Source organism: Castor canadensis, chromosome 1, assembly GCF_047511655.1.
Source record: "Castor canadensis chromosome 1, mCasCan1.hap1v2, whole genome shotgun sequence".
Lineage (NCBI taxonomy): Eukaryota > Metazoa > Chordata > Mammalia > Rodentia > Castoridae > Castor > Castor canadensis.
In genome coordinates, this window is record NC_133386.1 from 64,816,151 (window position 1) to 64,840,000 (window position 23,850).

At 36.2% G+C, this 23,850-nt stretch overlaps 1 protein-coding gene across 7 annotated transcripts in view; it reads right to left on the reverse strand.

The window, feature by feature from the left end:
• Klhl32 (kelch like family member 32) overlaps positions 1-23,850 on the reverse strand; it is a 190,274-nt gene that overhangs the window by 18,238 nt on the left and 148,186 nt on the right. For 5 of the 7 annotated variants that reach the window (XM_074077904.1, XM_074077905.1, XM_020187154.2 and 2 more), the window contains one exon: positions 10,417-11,143. In XM_074077904.1, coding sequence (XP_073934005.1) covers positions 10,417-11,143 — 727 coding nt within the window. Of the gene's footprint in view, positions 1-10,416; positions 11,144-23,850 lie in introns of those variants that run through there. The other 2 variants (XM_020187158.2, XM_074077908.1) reach the window with 2 other exon arrangements.

Consider the following 23,850-nt stretch of genomic DNA (forward strand, 5'->3'; position numbering starts at 1 on the left):
AAGAATGAAATACAATTAAAAGAAAATTAGGTACTGCTAAGAAACTGTATACACTCAGGGTGAACCCATGACATCATTAAGAAGCTTATTGCTAAAGTGGTGTCATTTTTAAGAAACATTTCAGAAGTAATCCAGTTGAGAGCAAGCAACAAGTATCCTGATGTTACCAAGGGGCCTCAAATTCTTGCAAGCTGCTCTGCCAGACCAGAATGAGGGGCAAGGTATAGGGAGGGAGGGAGGTGAACATAGTACACATAGACTAATCTCGATATAATTTATGGCAGAGACATAGTTATATGGAAAATTCTTGTCCTTAGCTAAATTGGCAATTTTAAAGCTGTAAGTTCTGTACATTAACACAGTGATATCTTGATATTTTTTTGGAAGAAATAAATAGCAAAAGGCATTTCTTATCAAAAGGAATCTGGAGCTAGTGCTATCTAACAGAATATAACAAGAGCCACAAATGTAGGTCACATAATGTGATTATACATTCTTTAGTAGCGACATTAAAAAGTAAAAAAAAAAGTGACATTAAATTAATGATACTTATTTATCTTAATATGGTCAAAATAGTATTTCAATATGAAATCAAAATAAAAATTACAGAGATTTTCTTAGCTTCTTTTTTTCATACTAAATCTTCAAAATCTGGGATGTATTTGACACAGCACAGATTAACCACATTTCAAGACATACGTGGCTAATGGCTAATGACTACCAAACTGGACAGTACGGATCTAAAGTTCTCCAATGCCATTGTTGTAGGGAACTTTTAAAAGTCCTCTTAATAATGCCTTGATCCAGGCTGAGATCTGAGACCATCTGCTTAATTAAAACCACAAGAGTCATCACTCTTTCAACTGTTTCTACTATTTATCCTTATGCAGGTTGAACATCCTTAATCCAAAAATCCAAAACTCAAAGTGCTCCAAAATCTGAAACCTTTTGGGCTTCAGCATGAAGCCAAAAGTGGAAAATTTCACACCTGACCTCAAGTCAAGACAAGTCACAGCCAAAACACATTAAAAATATAGTATAAAAATGCCTTCAGGCTATGTGCAAAAGGTATCTATGAAACAAATGAGTTTTGTGTGTCACGAAATTCTTATCTCTAAGAAGTCTCATTATATATGTAAATATTCCAAAATCCAAACACTTCTAGTCCCAAGCATTTTGGGTGAGAAATTGTCAACCTAAACTTTTTTCATGCGTATAGTATTCAATGAAAGTTTAAATTCTACTTTAATTTTTATCATCAAATGGGAAAAGCCCATTTCTCAATGCAGTGAGAAATTTATAGGTGATGAAATAACAGAAATACACACACACACACAAAGTCTATCTTTACAAATACTGCCTTACACATAATTCTAGACACTAGCATAAAATGAGTAACATTATAAGTATCACAAAGAAGAACTAATTTTGCAATAAAGATCTAAAATTGACCCAGTCTAAAAACTGTTCTTATTGGAATTTTTTGAATTGAAAAATATGTTCTATTATAAAACTGACCAAGAAGGCCTAAACATTCCCTTGGCTTTAGGCTGCTCCCTGACTCTAGGTCCCTGACCTCCCTGTTCTTAGAGCATTTATTTTAGAAGGTATAATTTTAAGTCCTTTTTCTGCTTCTTTGAGATGTAAATCATTTTAAAAGACACTTGCCGCTTTTACAACACAAGAATATCTTTTAAAGGACCTGGCAGCCATCTCTTTGAAATAGAATCATCAAGGATAGCGCCTAATCTCCCACTTTGTGGCAGAACAGGAGCCTAACTTTGATAGGCACCAATTAGCAAACACAAATGGCCTAATCACGGAGAAATAAAATTGCAAACTGAGGAATAACTGGATGTGTTCAGCACATTTACTGATTGACTTTCTCCCCAAAGCCTTTCATTTGCTCACCCGATGCTTTAAAACTGTCCCCTTAAAAACCTTATTTCAATGGAGCAGATTCTAAACTCCATTCTGATCTCTCTACCCTGTTGAAATAATCTTGAATAAAATCTTCCTTGCCCATCCATTTGCTTTAATAATTCAAATTCTTTAAGTAGGTCTCCATCATCAACCCCAAGGTCAAGAGTCAAGTCAACCAGAATTGAGAAGATTCATATATAATTCTCAACTGAACTGGAGTCATTAATTAATACTAACAGATACCAAAAAAAGAGGGTACCCGTCCAGGACAACTATTACTCTCACTCAATCCCAGTAAGGAGATAATATCTTTCATGTAATTGACCATAGTTGTTATTAACTGAGGGGCTATTGTTTTTTTTCAATTCTTCAGCTTTCAAACACTTTTTTTTTTACAAGCATACATTGTTCAAAGTAATACAACACTTTCAAAATCAACAAAAGCTTTGTCTGCAGAGGAAATCCACAAACAATGGAAAGAAATTAGATTCCTGCTCTCAAAGTTTTCTCTGGATTTCTCATTGAATGTCTCATTTCTAAAATGAAATCAAAGGAAAAGAAAACACATTTAAGAAAGCCAAGGCTGAAATGCCTACATAGTCAAGAAAATATGTCAAAATACATATAGAGGTATGTTTGCTTTGACTCCCAATCTTTTCTTTCCTATCTGATTAAAAATGGAATGTTCAGTAATTCTTTCTCAGTATAACCACACAAGAATCATGAAACCGATTGAGACCACACAAGTGTTCAAGGTTAACATGATTTTCAGTGACTTTGATCTGGGCCATAACCATCAGATTAATATCCTATAACCAAGTCTCCAATTGAAAAGGAACAGAGGGTAAAGTTCCCACCTCCTATTTATAACTTGAAGTTTGTCTACTTGTTTTAGAATTATGGGGCAGAATTAATATCTATTGCAGTAAAGTGTCTTCTTTATGACACTGTTTTAAAATATTTACACTACTGTATGTATCAGACTCTGCCTATTACAGATTAAATGTACAACCAACAGATTAGAATGGAGCTATTACATCTCTTCTTCCAAAGAAGGCACGGGGTTTATCCCCATGCTCTTCAAAATTATTAATATTCACAATTATTATTTATTAGCTTCCACAGATGCATCTGTAGTACAATTTTTATTAATCTGTACCCTGTAATTAGATTCCTTACTCTTACATACAAATTTTCACTCCTGTGACAATGTTTAGAAATGAGATACTGGATTACTAGTTGGGAGTAAGAATGAAAGTCCCCGTTAGTTATTTGGTTGATTACCTCTAGAGTGTGAAACCACAGGAAATGCCTAACAGGCCTACTGCTGTAATTTTTGCCAAGTCAGAATTACAAAGGAAAACCTTGAAACTGGTTCTATTTCTTTTCCCTTTGAAATAATTTACAATGAGCAGATAAATAAAAACAATTTCTTCTCAGTACAAAAAGTAAATTTTTTAAAAAGCCTGCAAGTTTTCAGCCCACATTTCTTCAGCAGCGTTACTCATTTGCAGTTATAGTCCCTTCACATAACACTCTTCACTTTTAGATTAATCTGCTGAAATGAGATGCTAAGGATTTGCATACAGATTTGACTATACAAAAATAGATATGGAATTAATAACAGTCTCTATATGTTTTAATTTCTCCTAGACTGGAGTACCCTTGCCTGCAGCAGTATTCCTGGCTTTGAAAGTCATCAAGCTGATTTGTCTGCTCTGGGTTATGATGCCACATGCTGCTATACTGTCCCCTGCAATCAAAGCACTTGCAAAGATAGATTCCATGCCTCCCTCTATCGAGTATATTTTATAGATTGGCAGTTTTGATCTCCCTCCCCCACCCCAGGGGGATAATCTGCATCTTAACAGCTTTCTATAGATACATCTGTCATTAAATATGCCATCTCATATCAGCATCCATTTTTAAATCAAGTTTTCTCTAACTTTGAAGTGCCACAAAGTTAAGACTTTTCAGCCAAAATTGAAAATGAGCAACCTTGCCTTCTACTTTTGAACTACGACTTAAAGATATACTGCAGGTTCCCCCAAAGTCAAATAAGTCTTTAAAAACTGCCAGAAGGAATGAAAAGTTACCATCATACTACCAGTAGTGAGAAATGCTTTCTATCATCAAGACAAGAGGAAAGCGTTTTTCTTAAGCTTCCCTGTACAATTCTCCATAAAATGTTGTGACCAATGGATGAATGCATAATGAAGAGAGGATGACAAGTGACTGTCAAACAAGCAACCTTTGTCTCTGCTACCCAAATCACCAACTGTCAGACTCATATGGTGTTCAAAAGCAACAACAGGTCGATGCTGGCAAGTGTCTATCAAATATCAGCTGTAGAAAAACTGCTCTCTTTATACTTTGGTTAGAGTGGGTTCAGTCTGATAGTTCTGCTAATTTTTTCTCAAAGACAGAAAATATGTCTATTAATAAGTAGAAACCTACCTTAGACTCTAGGAGTAGAAAAAACTCTGTGGTTCCTAATACAGCACTTGTGTGTAATTAAGAACAGAATGTAAAGAATTAATCATTTCCATGCTCTTAGGCTGGAGAATACTCCAGGTTAGAATTCTTTCAGCAAATTCGGGATTGTGAAAAACCATGTCATACATGTCAACCAACTCTCTTGAGGTCCACAGGCCCAGCTTCACCATAATCTAGGGAAAGAGTTTCAGGACAGACGGTGGCAGTAACACGCATTCCTTTATTCCTGTATCCTTGGGGGAGCCATTTCCAATAGCCAATTTCAGGTTCCTCATAGGAAATGGAGATGACTGTGTCTCACTCACAGGCACAGATGAACTAGAATACAGAGCATACAGGCAACCCAGACAGGCATCTTTACTATAATACAGTAGCCATTCTATCAGAATTTCTTACCATAAAAGGTACAAATGATTGTGTGTGGAATATTGAATTTTGTAGTCAGAAATGGACTTTTGTGGTTCTTTTTTCTTTCTTTTTTCCCTTTGGCAGTACTGGGGTTTGAACTCAGGGCCTCTCATTTGATAGGCAGGTGAGCTATCATTTGAAGCCATGCCCCTGGCCCTGTTTTGCTTTTAGCTGTTTTTCAGATAGGATCTTATGGTCTTGTTCAGGACCTGTCTTGGACCATGATCCTACCCATGGCTTCCACATAACTGAGACTACAGCTGTGTACTACCATGTCCAGCTTTGCTGGGGGGGGGTCTCGCTAACTTTTTCCCTGGGCTGGCCTCAAACCATGATCCTCCTGATTTCCACCACCTGTTATAGTTCTTTTTTTCTAATAACTGGAATTACTGGCCAGTTTGACTATTCAAGGGCTTTTTCCTTCTTTTGATAGTTTAAGCTCCTCCTAAATAAACTTGCTTCAATTCTTAGGAGACTAAAACTTTGTACATGTAGTCTACTTATCCAAAGAATGACATGACATTAAGTGTGAGTTCATATTAGTCATTTTTATAGAGCGAAACTCACTATTAACCCATGAAAAAAGTGATACCATAGGAATACCTACAATAAATGTAAAACATAAACTTTCTGCTATATATTTTAACAGGAACATTTAAAATCATCCATATTTTCAGGAAGTTTAAAATGCTGTAAAAACAAAGCCAAGAATCTTTGTTCTAAATTAGCCTCTTGAATAGAAGCATACTTAATCCATGCATTAAATTAAAACTAGCATCCTTATTATTTCTGTCATACTTGAGGAACTCACACAAAAGGATGGGTAATTAATACACTCAAAACCTGCACAGAAAGTCTCAGGTTTATAAAATATCTATAAAGAACTGCTGCACTTGAAAATGTAAATTATATTTATGTCACCTGAGTAAACAAGTACAAATTTATAATCCAGAAATAGGTAAAGTATGTACCATGTGTTGTTTTAAATAATTGACATAAGAAAATCTACCACAGTGCCAATGTCAACTAGGGGAACTGCCCTTTAAAAATCTCAATAAAATTCACTCTCACTTCCATTCCTCATCCTGTTGGAAGTCAGAGTCCTGCCTCCAGAGATGTCTGCACATTACTAGCAAGGTGAAGTTCTCAAGTTCACCTCTATATTCTTGCTAGATCTTTGGCTCCCTTCTCTTTTGACCAGATTCCTCAGCTATTCCCTATGTCCATGACACAGCAAAAACCATCTTTTCTCTTCTCAGAACAAAGAAAATGACATACTTCCCATATTCTTAGGTAGAACAATCTACTCACCTTCTATTTCTAGACAGACACAAAGAGATGGTCTAAACAAAGGCAGTTCTCTCCAGGAGAGGAATTCTGAAGTCAATAGTTAGGACTTTGTTTTGTTTTGTTTCATTGAGACAGGGTCTCACTATGTAGCCCAGACTGACCTCAATCTCACAATCCTCCAGCTTCATCCTCCTGAGTGTTTGAATTATAATCCCCTGTGGATACTGAGGGAGAACTATACAGGTACAAGGTAGATTATGAGATGTGTCTAACATTTATTTTCTACAAGGCAAAAAAACTACTGAAGTGACTGGACTACAAATTTCAAGTGGAAGGACAGGGAGGGGTAAATGGAAGCATAGAAAATAACCAATGGAGCTGAGGCCAAGTTAGGCCAGAGATGCTACCTTTCATATCCCCTGCAATAATTATTCCCTGCCTTGCACTACTTCTATATCTTGTAAAGACATCTACCATCACACCATCATATGCTAGATTATAATTATGTACTATACTTTGTTGCTTCAGCACAAGCCTGGAAAATGACTTAAGAGAGAAGGAACTTGGCTCAGCTCTCATGATTGGTAAAAAGTGAGGCAAGTTTCACTTGTGTGTGTGATCATGCTCCAGCCTCTTGGGGTACCACCACCCAACCTCTAACATGCCTGCTGTTAATTCACAATATTTTGTATATAGTATTTTAGATTCAATTAAAACAATATCTACACAGAGAAAAACCAAAACTCTGGTATTTTAACAGTGTTAATGACATTTTACATTGTTCTAATTTTAACAGATAGAAGAAAAACCAAAGGTTCTTTAGTAGACTTGAATAAATTAAAAGTATTTAAAATGGGGGCAATGCAAACTTCATATAAATTGAATCAAGATGAAAGTAAACATAGCTTCTAGGGAATTAAAGAAGCTTTAACAAATGTTCTTTCATTAATGAAATACCTTTAAAAAAAAACCTTTTTGATTGTCAGCTCCTAGAAAGCAGGAAGTATATTTGCTGAATTAATTTTTATTTATCTATGACCCAGCACTATAGTTTATAAGAATGTAGCATCTACAAAGAAACTCAAGAAAGCATTAAATACTGCTTTTGTTTAAATACAATAGCATTTGTCTTGTTTTCATAGTTTAAGGCACTAATTTTGTGGGTAGCACCTCATTATCTTGTTGCAGTCTGATAAAAAATTAAAAGATAAGCTGTTCTACAAGATGAGCTCGGGACTAATTTTCCCTCACATGCACAAAAAAGATCTTTTTAGTAGTACACAAACTATACCTTAAACAGAGAACGTGTATTTTAAAACACAGCTGCAGGATATTTAATGCTTCTTTTACTTTAGTACTGTGAATTTTAAATCAAAATTGTATGGAGCATGTGTGAACTGGGTCACAATGTGAAATGCTACAGGAGCCTGCAAAATGTGACTGTCTCTAACATCTTAAATTAAATTCTAATGGGCACACTCATGCAGCCTGATTCTCTGAATTCCTCTTTGTCACACTTTAAAAAACTATGGACAGTTTTTAAAATGTCTTGGCCCCCAAATGGACAGCAAAAGGTGAGGGGGACAAGGAGGGAGTAAGCATGCTGGAAATATTAAGTCTCTAAAGAAACATTCATTTTGTGTTCTATGGAACAGAACTAAGCCTCTAAAATCCACATTCTATAATCCATACAGCCTCTACCTCAGGCAAAGCCTGCAAAATACCAGAAGGATGCAATGACTCCATCCCCCATCAATTAAATTGGAAATTCTTGATTATTAGGTCACAGATTAAAAAATAGCCTCAAACACTTTCATCTGCTACAATAGACCAGGTTAACATTTCTAAATCAGTGATAGGAAGGGTGAAATATACCTGTGTTATTTTAAGGGGCCCATTAGTAGATGTGGTTACCCCTCCCACTGATGGTTAGATTCACAATTGATTTATTATAAGCTGGGCCTGAGGAAAGAGGCAGATGACTGAAGGTATTAGAAATGTCACTGGTGATTTCCTCTTCTTTCCAATTAAAGGTATTGTACTGTACACAGGAAAGTGAGTTTCTCATCTCAAGTACACAGTAGGGAGAAACAAACCTGAGAAAATTGTGATTATTTTCATTAAGTATGGTTAACACAGGCAGCATACATTAGTGCAAAAGAAAGACAAAAAAAATGCATTTCATTCACAGTAGGAGAAAAACAAAATGAGATAACAGTAAGGTATATAATAAGTTGATAGATTTAATAAAATGGAAAAGGAAACATTTCAGTCCATATTGAAAGGGAAGTCAACTTGATACCAGGATGATAGATTTAGCCAGTCTAAAATGAGCTCTGTGCTTCCTTAAGCCTCACTGAAAAGAATTAAGTAATCATATCTTTAAGGCTATATAAGGGAAACTCCAGCATTTTTCAAAAAGCTAGTTTTACAGCCCCAAACAGGAATATTTATTAAAATAGTTATGAGAAATTCATACAAAATTTAGAAAGCACAGTGTAAAATTTAGGAATACAGTACATTAACAATATGTGAAACCAAATGAGTCAATGGAAGAAATGTAAATTAAGAGAAAACATAAATTGCATTGATTTCATAAATCCATCATTGTTTTGTTGTCCAAGGAAGCACTGATCTGTTCTTTCTATTAGCAAAGACTTAGTTGCAGCCAGTTTAAAGTTTATTCAGCAAAACCAACAACATATAGTACTGGTATTTTGTTCTTAAGAGTTGAAATACATAATTGAAGAAAAAGGAAAAAATTACTAAATAAGGTTTTTATTTAAATATATCTACATACACTAACATACAAACACATCTCAAATACTTATTTCATATATAGGATGGGTAATTGTTGGGTTCTCCTCATTTATCCTGCTTATTACCTCTAGACTTAACTTCATTCATTAATTTCTTGAGTGAGTAAACCCTGATGTGAACTAGGTTGCATCGATGAAGATGAGTGACTTGCCAATAACTGAGGCATCATCCAGAGAAGCTGAGACTGTGACTGTTGCCCTGGTTATTGGGGAAAGCAGAATGAAGAATGAGCAGAGTCCAAACAAATTTAATTTAATGCAAGGGAGAATTTTGTTAAAATAGATGTTTAAAAACTGCAGATAATTACTAAGGAAAGCCAAGAAACCTTCACTTCCTAAAAGTGATTATTTCTTCCAAGTACAAACATCAGAGTTACCATTACTATTTAAGTTACTGATCATTCTACTTCTCTGTGTCCTTGACGACATAGAAATACAAGTTCTATTTGGGTTACAAAATGGGTAACTGAGATAAGAAGCAACTCTCTTCCTTCAGAGGCAAACCTTTCATAGAAGGACAGTCCAGGTCTTTCTCCGTAATACAACAGAAAAGACGGGTTGATATTGTGATATTGGTAACATATGCCTCCGAGATTCTTTCTGTACGAGCAAAAAAGGCAGCTGGGAGGAGTATGGAGGATTATGTGTGTATGTATGGAGCAAGATTAGCAACTGTTAAAGCTGGGTTATGAGTACACAGAGTTCATTATACTAGTCTCTATACTTTTTCCATAAGCAAGATGGAGGAGGTGAATCCAACTATGATATATTTGATATACTGTAAGAACTTTTGTAAATGCCACAATGTACCCTCACCCAGCACAACAATAAAAAGAGAAAAACTAAAGTAGAGCTCAAACCATATCCCCAAATGATCAGTAAGGATGGGAGAGTAAAGAGGAATAAAGGATTATGATGCCACAAATAACTACCATTCATAGATAATACCAAAACTTTGTTTTGGTAACTTTAATCCCTTCCTTCAGTGCACAGTACAGCTAATACCTGAATATATATATATATATATATATATATATATATATATATATATTGATATACCCAGAAAAATGGATTTACTGAGATCTTATCTTTGAAGAAAAGACTCCTAGTCAGGCAGCCAAGAGTAAAAGAACAACAAAAGAGCTAGATGAACCACAAACTATACAATATAATCAAGAATAATCAAAACTGGTCATGTGAGCAATAGAAGGTTTGGTAGAAAAACAGGTGTGATGGGTCGTTAACTTCCATCTTGAATTTTTAACATCACTAATCACTCAGAAAGTCAGAAAGGTCAATTAGTTTCAAGTACTGTGTTCTCTATAGAATAGGTGCTCAATAAATGATGGTTAATTAGCTAAAATAGCATCCTTGACACAATCGTTCAATTACACATGGCCACACTACCAAAGCTTGACTTTTAAATTTATGCCACAGTGAAAGGTTTTTCAATAAATTGAATATATGAGGCATGTTCTACCTGATATCCAAAGAAGACCATCAGCCACATATCCAGCATGACATGAAAGGGATCGGTCAAAGGACTGCACAAAAGTCCATTTATTCTTCTTGGGGCAGTATCGTTCAACTGTAGGCAGCACCTGGCGCAGCTCATTTCTGCCCCCAACTGCATAGAGGTATTCATCCATGGCGCCCAGCACAAAATGCTCCCGGCAGTTTTTCATGGGAGCGATCTCTGCCCAGGAGTTACTGCGAGGGTCATAGCGACAGGCAGTCCTCACTGCACATGTCCTCCCACTAGCATGCTCTACTTCCCCTCCTGCTACAAACAGGAAGTCCCCCATGACAGCCACACAGTGGTGGCTCCTTCCCACGGGCATGGGAGCCAACTCACTCCAGTTGGCAATGGCAGCTATGAGAGCATTTTCCTGATCAACGGGATTGAAGTAACGAAGTTCTCTGACTTTACAGACCTCACGCTTTTTCCCACCAATGATATATAGAGTGTCTGACTGGAAACGTGGTTTGGTCCTGCAGGTCTGCCAGACAGGCTGTGCATAGATGCTCTGATGGTATTCCAGGGCCTCGTTGACAAGGGCTGTTGCAGTCTCACTTGCTTGGACGAGGGGGTGGGACAGGGCAACCGTATGGAGCGTATCCACATCCATTAGGCCAAAGCGGATGTATTGCAGGAGCTCATCCATGTACTGGTAATGGCAGTTGTGTTCCAACCACCGCACAGCTAGCTGAAACAGAGGGAAGAGAGATGAGAGGAGAATCCGAAGGTAAGAAAGAAAGAGCAACAGCAACGGCATATGAGGGGAAGATCACCAGGTATTCTTGCAAACACTTTCTAACACAATTTTTCCTACAAATAGTATAACACTAGAACATTCTGATACCCAGATGAGGAATATTTTTCTGTATCAGCAAACACACAAAAGACACTGTTGTAAGAGTTAGCAATAATTTTAAGCAACACTCCTGTGGCTTATGATACCATTTAGGGTGAACATTGATTGCTTTTCAAAGAATGAAGATTCTGTTGTGAAACAGCCTGACCCCTTCTATTGCATGCTTGGTACTGCCCACCACCAGGAAATGTCAATGGTGAGCAGTGCCAATTGCAGCACAATATTATGTGTCAACCCATGAGTTAAGGTGCTATATCAACATGAGTAATGTAAGAAAATATGTGATCATCTGAGGCCACAGGGTGTACCTGAAAGAAAATCAATATGACACTAGTAGAATGATTTAGAAAGAAAAAAGACTTTTCCTCCCACCTCTTTGGTAGGTTTAGCAGTCGGGAAGCAAAATAATAAGTAACATTACAACTTATCAATTTTATTTTTTCTTTCCAATTAGTTTTCACCTTGAAGACAGCTGTTATTCACATGTGCAAGATGCTGGAAATTTTTTAGAATCATTTTCACAAATAGTATGCATAGGGTCTACTGCCATACCACCCCGAACATGCCCGATCCAATCTAGGATACATAAGAGTTTACTGTATTATGGACCCAATAGCAGAAGGTAATCCTAACTTTTTAAATTTCCCCTCCCAGATCTCATTCAAAAAGGCAAGGAATAAAAAGTTTTAGCTAAGGGCAAAGAGAATTTTTTTAAACCAAAGTAGGTACATTGACTCATATATAACAAAATCAAACATTCATTTAAAAATACCATCAACAAAAAACAGTTCATTGATGAAACACCTGAAGTAACTTCATTAATGTGACTTAATACTTAGGTTTGGAAAATCTTTCCACATACCCATACATCAAATATCTCCAGTCAACATTTTGATATTTCTTATTCTTTTTATATTATTTTGGCAGCACCTACATTTATCCAGATCTCCTAGATGATATGAAAGTGAATTGGAAGGTGTTAGCCTTCCGATGAATTAGAATATTAAATAATTTTTATTGTGGCTTGCTAGTTGTTCTGAACCAAGGAATTGGGTCTCTATACTTCCCTGTTTAGATGGTGTTTAGTCCATGGGAGGACAGAGAAGGAAGTGTGGTTCACTTGGACAATCACTCCTTGTTAAAATGAGCTGGAGTTTCTTCCTGATACAAAGAATCATGATGCTCTCTGTGGCATGGGATGATTTCAGACTTTCAGAGCTTCTGCATCCATGTGACAAATAGCTCCAAAAGGCGAGGAGCATCTTGGGCTTGTCATTTTAGCTTCTGAATGAAGTGAATGACAGAAGAAAATCTACTTCTGCCATGTAGTAAAGTGCATCTCTTTATTTCAGGGTGAAGAAAAATGAAATGCTGCTGGGTACTATTGAGGCAGACACCATGGAGGGAAGATGAGTGACACTCATCTCTAGATGTTTTTTTTAATAGAAGATAGCATTTTTATTTAAATAAGATACTAACCTGGTGAAAAATTTACCTACATATGGTACCATCAGTAATAATCGATAATGTTGCAAAAGAAAAATGTCATTTATCAATTACCAGGTCTCTGACAGAAGTGTGGCATTTCTTCTCCATCTTAACTTTAGAAGTTTCAAGAAATGAGGTTCCAATTATTTCCCTAGGGAGATAACTAGACAACTTAATAAATTGTTTTTCATTCTTTACCCACAGAGCTTTCAAAAATTCTTGGGGATAAAGTCATTCCATCCTGCTCAAGGTCTTTTCTTATGCACCAGGAAAAATTTTCTGAAACTTAATCTCTGATATTGCTCCTAATTTAATTGCATAATTCAAGTTGATATTGCTTTGCTGTGTAACCAATTTCTCAGCATCCTTACAGCTCTGCAGCTTTCACATAGATACCACAGGTGATAGCACTGGAGAAACATTAGATAAATATCCATGTCTCCATAGCCTCTTTTTATAGCATAGTGCTGCCCATTTAATTATTTTCCCTCTCCTCATAAATCAGTTCCTTCTATGCCACAATCAAGCCTTCATCCATCTCTGAACGTTCTCAAGTTTATCTTTATCTTTGTAGGAAATAGTGTCACTAACTGCATAAGAGGTACACAAGCCTCAGCTATGCTCTGCTTTTAAGGAAATCTCTGACGAATCAAACTATTGATGGAACAGTGACCACTATGATCTATTGCTGATAAATTCTTGGCTCTCTGTCCACTACCCCATGTTACATATATCAGAATGCTTTCCATGTTCAATTTCCCTAAATATGATTTATTACACAATATTTTGTGCAATATATAGTTGGTATTTTTCTTTGTCTTATTTTCCTGTATTTCTAACATCCCACAGATCTTGTATAATTTTCAGCCCACACACATCATCCATATTTGATCAAGGGGAAATGTAATTTATAATGAACTATTCAAACCTCACCTGCACACTAATAACCTGGAACTTCTATTCAAAAATGCATGGTCTGATTCAGTAGGAAGAGGGGTGGGATCGGGAGTCTACATTTGTAACAAGCTCAGAGGTAATGCATATGCCACTTGCCCACGGACCACACTTAAGTAAGGAGGTTTTACACTGATTTTTATTAATATAGTGTTCTACCATGCTGTCTGAATTTACTTTAGAAAGCTGCAATAACTATTTAATTCACTAGGGTAAAATTATGTTTATTAGAGCTAAGCATTTTGTCTCAAATTTACAAAGATATAAGTTTACTGAAGTCTATGTAATGCTCAATTAAGGTAGGACTCTTAAACAGCTTAATACTATGAGTAAGACATTACATGTTTTGAGAACCTGGTTTTATAAGGTCTACAAGTCAAGGGCTGATTTACTTATCTTATTCAACAACATAAAGTAGGTCATAGAAACAAGGCACTTTTACAATAATGAATAAACAAGTAAATATAAAAATGTTACTGTGATCTCTTTTTTCTTTCATAAAATGTAGGGGAGAAAAACCCCATTGAAACCAAGAACCATTCATGTTTAGCCAAACAATGAAAGACAATGGCAAAGAAAATTAAAAACAATGGGCTATTTCAAAATCACTTTTCTGTTTGAACCTCACTAGCACATTATTCCCTGCTGTGCTAAATTAAGGGAAAGGTGGTAGATGGGATCCCAGAACCCATTTAAGGGGCACAGAGACCACAAAAAGCAGAAGACTGATTCATCATTGGGACATCATGGAACCAAAAGACCACAGTTAGCTTTGTAGCATATTTTGGTACTTATGACTGAAAAGGTTACTTTGGGAACTGGCAGCTTTTAAAATGATGACACTACAGAGAAAGCATACCTTAGAGGAGGCTGAAACCCCATTCCATATTATTTATTTTGGGGTGCTGATAGCTCCATCACCCTAAATGCTAGCATTTAATGATGAAGAAAATAAAGCCTTATCTTTCATCTTTTTGGTGACAAAGCCAGCAAGAGTGGAAAAGAAATTACAGATCCAGTTTTGAGGGGGAACAACAAGGAGTGCTAAGATATGGCCATTAGGCAAGATTTTCCTAAACTTTCTGAAACATGACAGACCATAATATTCAGGATAAATGGGCCTAATTCAATTCATTTGACCCCAAGAGACTGTCTTCCCAATGAATGATGAGTAGAAAACAGGGTCTTTTTGAGAGTGAGGACCAATAGGAGGTGGGAGGGCAAAAGGAGAGGGTGAAGAGGATGTGAATATCAATGTACCTTATACGCATGAATGAAAACAGAATAATGAAATGCATTAAAAGTGTTTAAAAGGTGGGGAGGGAGGACAAGAAAGAGTAATAAGGGGGTGAATTTGATCAAAATACATTATATGCATGTACAGAAATATCACAGTGAAACCCCTTTGTACATTTAACATGTACTAATAAAAAAGGAGAATTAGCTATAGCTTAATCCAACCTCAACTCATCTATCTCATCCTCACTCTTTCATACGAACAGTGGCTGGCCCACAGTTAGCTATAAATATTTGTTACATAAGTGGAAAATGTTTACAACTGTTCTTAGGCTATTTCTCCTAGTTCCCTTGAACAAACAATATCAGTTCCTTTATTACTTTATATATTTACTTATCGACCATAGGCTTCAGTTTCTATTTTATTATCTCATCTTTATGACTTTCCTATAAGGCCTTTAGGAGCTCTCAAAACTCCACCCTGTATCATGCACTGTAGTGAATTTGGATACATAAGCTGCTCACGCTCTCCCTCACATACTTGGTTCTGTCCGCCTCTATTTGAGATTCTTGACAATGCAATAAGTATAATAGTCTTTTATCTTTCAAATAAATAGCGAAACTTTCACTCAAGATAAAACTTTTTAGAATTCATTTGGTTCAAGCTTCTCAATTTTTCAGACAGAAATCAAATCCAGACAAATTAACTGTAGCTACTTAGCAGAAAAGCTGCAATTAGAAACCCAGGGGTTTTGTGTGTGTGTGTGTGTGTGTGTGTGTGTTATTGTTTGCTTCTTTGTTTTTTGTGGCATTGAGACCAAACTCACAACCTTGCACATACTAATCAAATGCTTTACAATTGAGTTACATCCCCAGCCATGAAATCCACTTTAAAATGTAATTTTTCCTGTAACACCTATCTTGTCATCATTTTTTCTGTTAATAATTATTTTAACATAGAATTCAGGCAAATGCATTCAAATATAACATCCATATTCTGTAAATTAGAAAAATAAAGCCTATCCTAAAAATAAGTATATTCATATTCCATTATAGGTTGACAGTAATTTTTAGTGTATCTCATTTACAAATTATTTGAGAAATGTAAATTAAAGAGTCTTTAATTTAAAAAATGAAGTATTTCAGGGAAAAGACATGTAGAGTATTGAGTTATTGTTTCACTTTTCTATGAGATTATATATTTTAATTCTAGGTTATTGTTTGATAACTGAACCTGGCTTAAAAATATATGGAAAAGATAATATTTTCCCTTTGGTTTCCTCAGCATACCTCTACTGATTGCCATTTTAGACGGTAGACTGTATGATACATATAATGCTAAATAAAATAAATGCTGAATTCTATAAATGCTTCTCCAGTTCAACTAGCATATCTAATTAACTTATATGAATTTCAGAACTATATCAATTATATTTACAAATGTTACATTCCTACCATGTTTTTATCAAGTCCCCAAATTGTGATCTTTTTCTGCTCACGTGGAACACACTTAGAAACAGCTGTTTTGAAACTTAAAATTCATGATCCTTTTTAAAAAACTGGATGCTCTAAGTCTCTGCTAGCATATGTCTGTATATGTGTGTACCATAAAACATGATTCCCAAAGCAAGTCCAAAACAATAAAAAATCTTTTCTTTTTTCAGTACTGAGGCTTGAACTCAGGGCCTACACCTTAAACCACTCTACCAGCCCTTTTTTGTAATGGTTTTTTTTTTGGGGGGGGGATAGGGTCTCATGAACTTTTTGCATGGGGTGACTTCAAACCATGATCCTCCTGATCTCTGCCTCCCGAGTAGCTAGGATTGCAGGCGTGAGCCACTGGCGCCAGGCTAATAATAAAAAATCTTATCCCTTACTGATTTCCAGAAAACATATTAATTATGAAGCCATCCTAAATCCCATAGTACACATCAATAAGCTCTTCTGTAGAATGGCCTTTATGCCTTTCAAATCTACCACACAAGTGCCCTTACAAAGCAGCTTCTCCTCAGATGAATGATTGATTCTTTAAAAGCAATACCAGCAAAAGATAAAGCCCTTATGACATCATCTGAAAGTGGTCCACACATGTTCTTTTTTCACTAAAAAGGATGTTCTTATCACAGAACTCATCAGCCAGAGCCAAGTAAATAATAACTGGCATTTTTGCTCATTGTCTTATTCTGCCCCCATAGACAGTGGCAGCTATTATTATTCTCCTACCTAAAACTTGGCTGAAGACAGCTTTGCCGAAGGTACAAACTGAGCCTTCCTTTTTTTTCCAGGACCCCATGACTGTGAAGGCACAAGTGTCTATGTCCTTCTCAGTCATGACATCCCATTTAGATAAACCAGGGCATGAGTCTCCCCTCGGTGCCCAAAGCAGAATAAATCCTATACTTCTGCCACCTCAGAAAGGGACAAAAGAAGGACACAGGAGCAAATCAACAACTGAATGACACTCCTGAACCACCACCAGAGTTGGGCATGTTAGAGGACCTGAGCAACAAGCAGTGGGGAGTCAAAGCATCATGCTTTAATATGATGAACGATAATGAATAGACAGATTTTTCCTTTCTAAACAGACTATCAAGTACACTCTCTAACTTCTAACCCATGTCCTCAAAAACAAGCTTGGGGGCTGTGATAAATTAGATTTAAAACACATTATTTTGTATAAGAATTCAATATTCCTTGAATTCTAATAAACATGAAGCTTTAACATGATACCCTTTTAATATTAACACAGTTTCTTCAGATTAAAAACATGGAAAGTTTCCTAAATGCCAGCAAGCAGGTGTTGAGATTATCCATGCTATATTTCATGGAAGTTCATTGCTTTAATGCAAGTCTTGTAAAGTCCAAATAGTGACATATTAAACCAGAATAATGACTGCCAAAGAGAAGAAAGCTTATATTAGTAAATAAACGCACCAAACCTTGTAGTTGCATTGTTTTTTCTAACACCAAATAAAAATTTTCAGTTCACAAAGACAAAATTCCCATAAAATCCCAAAGCGCCAGAAACTAGGGATGTAGGATCAAAGTGTTTTCTTTCACCAAAACAATGAAAATGTTACCATGGAGGAATATTAAAAATTATAACAGTGTTCACTTGAATGCTATAATTAAAATTGTGTCAACATTTTGCTTGTAAAACAGATTTTTCAAGGAAGGTTGGACATTAACCATTATAGCTGACTACAGACATTTAAGACACATAGGATATTTTTTCCTCTAAGAAACATATTTCAATGGAATCAAATCTTATGAGGACCATATACTGTCAGAAAAAAAAAAAAACCTGACAGATCATGAAAAAAAAATTTCAGCTTACAGATGTGGTAAGAACACAATTTTTTTTCATTATTCATTTAAAATTTTATGAAGTTGGAAGATTGATAAATGCTTTTATTTTCACCTTGTACACAAAATTTGTGCTTTGAAAATCATCTTTATACATACTGCAGGTATCCCTGATACCAAATGTGTGTCTTACCCAGAGATGAGGATTAAGACACAGGACTAGAGGAACCACAAGGAAAAAACTACCTGAGGCCTGCCATATTTAAGTTCCAGACATATAGGAGTGTGAATAAAAAGTGATCTGGGTCTTTCTTTGGCTCAGTCTTATAACATAAAAGGAATTTTAAGAAGGCAACTTGTGTATCATGATGAAGAGAAAATAAAAACAAGAAAAGGTTAGTGTCCTATGATAACCTTTTACCTGTGAGAACTGGTTGCCAATTTGAGCAGATCTTGAAAAGCCAATTGAAAAGAGCAACAAGGAAGATATGACTGACATTGGGGCAGTCATTTGACTTCTCATCTGTAAAATGAATGATTGATGAGAATCTCTTCTTCCTCCAGGATGTATGTCACCTATGGATCTACCAAAAATATTTTCAAGCATAATCTTTCAAAATTCCTGTAGGAGGGATAAGTAACCAAAATTAATTGTTATACCTAGTATTTGAGCCACAGGTTTCTATAGTATAAACAGTTTCTGTAAATCTCTTTTTAGAAAAAACAAAAATATATGAATTGTGGAATAGAGTTTGAACTCAGGACCTTGTGCTTGCTAGAAAGGTGCTCTACCACTTTATCCAAGTTGCCGAGTCTCCAACAAAGTGTTATTTTTGTCGAGAATTCTGTAGTCAGCAAAATATATGCATGTGTGCACACGGGCCAACATGCAGAAAACTGAATTATACCATAGTCTTTTTATCCTTGGGAACAACTTTGATCAGATTCTATTATCCAAATTAATGGCTGCCATCTCTTGTAAACATAAAATAACTTTAACCAGAGAACAAACATTTCAAATGTGTAAGGTGACTGCGTCAAGGTACTATTTATTTAGAATCCCAGAAGAAGGTCTTTTACATAAATACAAGTATTTAGTACTCCATTTACATAAATTTCATCTCTGGACTATCTTTAAAATACCATTCCCATGTGTAGCATATGCAGAACTTTTTAGATGGCAAAAAAATCTTACAGGACAATAAAATACAAACCCTATCACCCATGTCAGGGATGCTACAAGACAAATGAAACTCATTCTTGGTCACCTCATATTTGACCAAAATACATGAACAATTATAGAAATAACATTCTATATTTTCCTTTCAATAGTCTGTTAATAGTCTTTGAACCAAAAGACAATACTCATCCATGAGTCACTGGTGGCTGGGATTGCTTCAGAGCATTTCATGATGCTTAGCTGATGACATGACAATTCTAAATAAGATGTTTGTGGCTGTATATTTATATATCATGTCCTACTGCACATTAAAGGGACTTTGCACATGGTCAGTATGACATTAAGCTTATACTTTTTGAACAATACTGGAAAATGAGGGAAAACCTATTTGGTTCTGAGAATCCCTACCATATCCAACTGACAAACAGCAAATAAAGCACCTTGTGTTGCCACACCATCTTGCATTATGTCCCAACTGCCACATGCAATGAGGATGCATTATCAGGGTGGAGCCAGCTGAAATGGCCAGGGAAGTCTTGATGCTCTTTTCTAACAATAATTGGCACATGCATATCAAGGTAAATGTGACACAATGAAAAGGAGGCAGGACTTAATGTAAAAAAAAAAAAAACCTGTTTACAGTTAGAGATGTAGCTTAGTGGTAGAATGCTTGCCTCATACGCACAAGGCCCTGGGTTGAGCCTCAGCACCACAAAAACAAAACAACAACAACAACAAAAGATGTTTTTGAAACAATATATTTGTGCATTTCCAAAACACATCAACACACTGAGACTCTTTCATCACCTGTAAAATAAGATATTTCCTATGACAGGACTATGAGTGAGATAACATATGTGAAGTGCTGGGGTAAACTATGACATTTAAGATGACACACAGAATTAATATGATGGCAATATGCCACAAAGAGATTGAGTTTTTCCTCAATTCAATTATTCTCTGAATTTATGACAAAGCCATCATGTTCAGACTACTTTTATATAACACAATCTTATACAATGTCAACATAACTTCTTTGCACTACTGAGGTTTGAACTCAGAGCTTTGTGCTTGCTTACTTGATTTAGAAACCCAGCCCTTTTTGCTTTAGTTTATTTTTCAGATACGATCTTGCATTTTTGCCTGGGCCAGCTTCAGACTGCAATCTCCTACCATGGCCTTCCTAGCAGATAAGATTACAGGCATGTGCCACCTCACCTGTCTTGTCTGTTCAAATAGGGTATTGCTAACTTTTTGCCTGGGCTTACCTCAAACCATGAACCTCCCATTTCCACCTCCCAAGTAGCCAGGATTACAGATGTATATCCCCACACCTGGTCCCTGAACATAAATTTTGAGAGATTACTGTAGATCGTAAGGAACTTGCTACACAGTATTAGATACTTCACATGTTGTAAGGTGATAATATAGCACAGCAGTGCATCGGGTATAAGCAGGCTTATCTTACTTTCACACAAATGAATTCAGGTATCTTAACCCAGTAATTTAAGTTGTGTGGCTCTGTTAAATTTTGAGAGAGAGAGAGAGGAAAGGAGAGAAGAGGTGAGGAGAAGAGAAGAGAGCTGAATCTGTTTCTGTATAACCTCGCTTTCTTTATTTGGCTTGGTGCTCACATAAGAACACTTGAACATTTGTTCATATGAGTCCCCTCAAATCTTAACTCAGTCAATGTAGAGGCTTGAGAAAACTAAAATAATGACTTGACTGTCTGAGTTGATTACTTATTTTCTTGTTTTGTTCTTCTGCAGGCAAATGAATTATTTCTTTTAGTTTTTTCACTCATTCATTCCTTAATTCTGAGTGTTCATTCTGTGCCAGGAACTTAACTTGTTGAGAAAGAAATTCTAATTAGTACACATCTATGCATTCTTGTTTGTCATTCATTTCCAAGCTCTATTAATACCATAGAGCGCGAAGCTTACTCTTGACTTAAGTAACAAGTCAAAGATCTTTTTCCTTTTTTTGGTGGGACTGGGGTTTGAACTTAGGGCTTGGCACTTGCAAAACAGACACTCTACTGCTTGAGCATCCTGTCCATTTTGCTCTGAGTGATGGGGTATGGCCTCAAACCCAAATCCTCCTGATCTCAGTCTCCCAGGTAGCTAGGATTACAGGCATGAAGTGTAGTGGTACCCAATGAAGTTGAGGATCTTGATGTGTCCTTGTAAAATACACTCAATGGAATTTGAAATTTTGGGGGAAATCTTACAAATTTGGAGGTGTCAGGATTTTGTAGACAGAGTTTCAGTCACATGAAAGAACCTTCTTTCCATGCTATCATTTTATTGGTGTTTTAAATGTTGCTGGCATATTTATAAATTTTATGGTTTAAAAAAACTATTTAATGTGTAAACATGCCCTAGAGCATCCTGAGAGCATCAAGCCCTTGAATATTTCCTTGTGAATTGATTCATGAATAATGAGCCAATAGCAGGCTTATTGGTACACATGCTCCCCACCAGAAATTAAAATTTAATAGAATACTGATGACCAAATGAACCCAAAGGCTCAAGCAGCTGCCCCGGGTCACTGACGCAGAGACAGTCAAACCCCCCAAATAAGTGATAGTATGATGAACTGAGGTGTCCAGGAAGTACCTAAGGGTTTGCTGTTGGCAGCCTCCAAATAAAACAGATCTTCAAACGTCACTTTAACCATTAACTGAATGGTATGAATCACATAGCCTGGAGTGGGGAAGTCACTCACTGAAGCATAGTACTAAGTATTGTCAGGGGCCAGACTTCACTACCAAGCAGAAGGAGCATCAAGTAGGTACCATGCCAGCTGTGGGGCTGGGGAAGGGGAATCCAGGTCTAGGCTGCCCATAACCACCTTCACCATGTGAATTTCAGTCTAGTTGCTAATGTTTAAAGAGCATATCTCACACTATATTCTCTAAGTTCATTCATCATAATATAAATAACTGGCAAAGAATGAGTCCTTCTTTTTGAATACAGAATATAAAGTAATAATTTTATCAAAGATGATACACCCATCACCACAAGTATCAGAAATTTTTTTTAACCAAAATAGAAATTTCAAAAGAGATTTAGGTCAAGAAACAGTTGGTCAAATAAAAGGAGTTGGGAGTATGAATTGATCATTAAAAACAAGTAAATGTCAAATGAGTTTCAAAAGAGAAATCAAAAAATGGCCCTGAGAGGGAGAGCCAGTGGCTTGACAGTCTCAGAAGGCTTGTGAGGGAAAGGGGATTACAATGGCTAAATAGAGTGGCTATTCCAAAAGCTGATTTGTAGAATAGGCAAGACAGGGCTGTGCTTTAATTCCAGTAGGCAATTGTTAGTATTTGCTGAATGAGAGAACATACAAACCCACTCTGGAGAAATCAGAGACCTAAAACATTCTCCATAATGTAAGAAGGAGGAGCAAGAGGAACTTGGAAGGTAGAAATGGAAGGAATGAAGAGGAAAAGAAAACTAGACCCATCTCTGGAAGCAGAATAATTGCTGGCATGGGCTAGGCAGTCAAGTGTGAGATGCTCACTGGGACCTCTGAGGGGGACACCACTGCAGAGAGGGACAGTCTTACGAGGATGAGTCAGACAGTGTGATAGTACAGTGATGGGCATGTCATAGAGGGCTTCTGAAGATAGGAAAAGTCATATATTTTGGAGATGAGTTTTCCATATTTCTATAATCAAAGAGTACAAATGTTGGGAGGAGGTCAGAACCCACGAAGGCTTAGACCAACAACAATGTGAAATCATGAGTCATATTTCCTGTGAGAAGAAATTGCCATTGCTTGAGTCTCATTAATTTTCAAATGCAGTGGATCTATAAAATAAAATCACTTGTTTGCACAGACAACACAAGGTAATATTAAAATTAAAGTTCATATTACTTTTCTAAATACCAAAAATCTATTGATTAATTTGATTGACACATTTCTCTCCTAATTACCTCTTCATTTTCCCATTGCTTAAAAGCAAGACATAACCAATCAATAATTTTATCAAGTATCCCTGCGGGCTATTTTATCCATGTTGTTCACTGAGCTAAACAAAAATAATCCTTTGTGGTCTAGTGTAGTGAATAACCTGGTGAGACAATGTATACCCATAATCCTATTCTCATTTCTTCTTAAATAAACACTATAAATAGTACAGTTGCTTAAATAAGGGCTGCATTAAAAGAGTAACTGAATTCAATGGCTTAATTCACTTTTGGAGCCTCTTTAGGTGAGACTGAATTATCACTTAATGACCTTCTTTACTATTCAAAAATAGTTTTTTTAAGCCAGAAATAATGTGAAAATAGAACACTTGAAATAAAATTATAGTCATGATACTGTCACTTTAACACCTATAGACTTAATTACTTTATGGTTATCATAT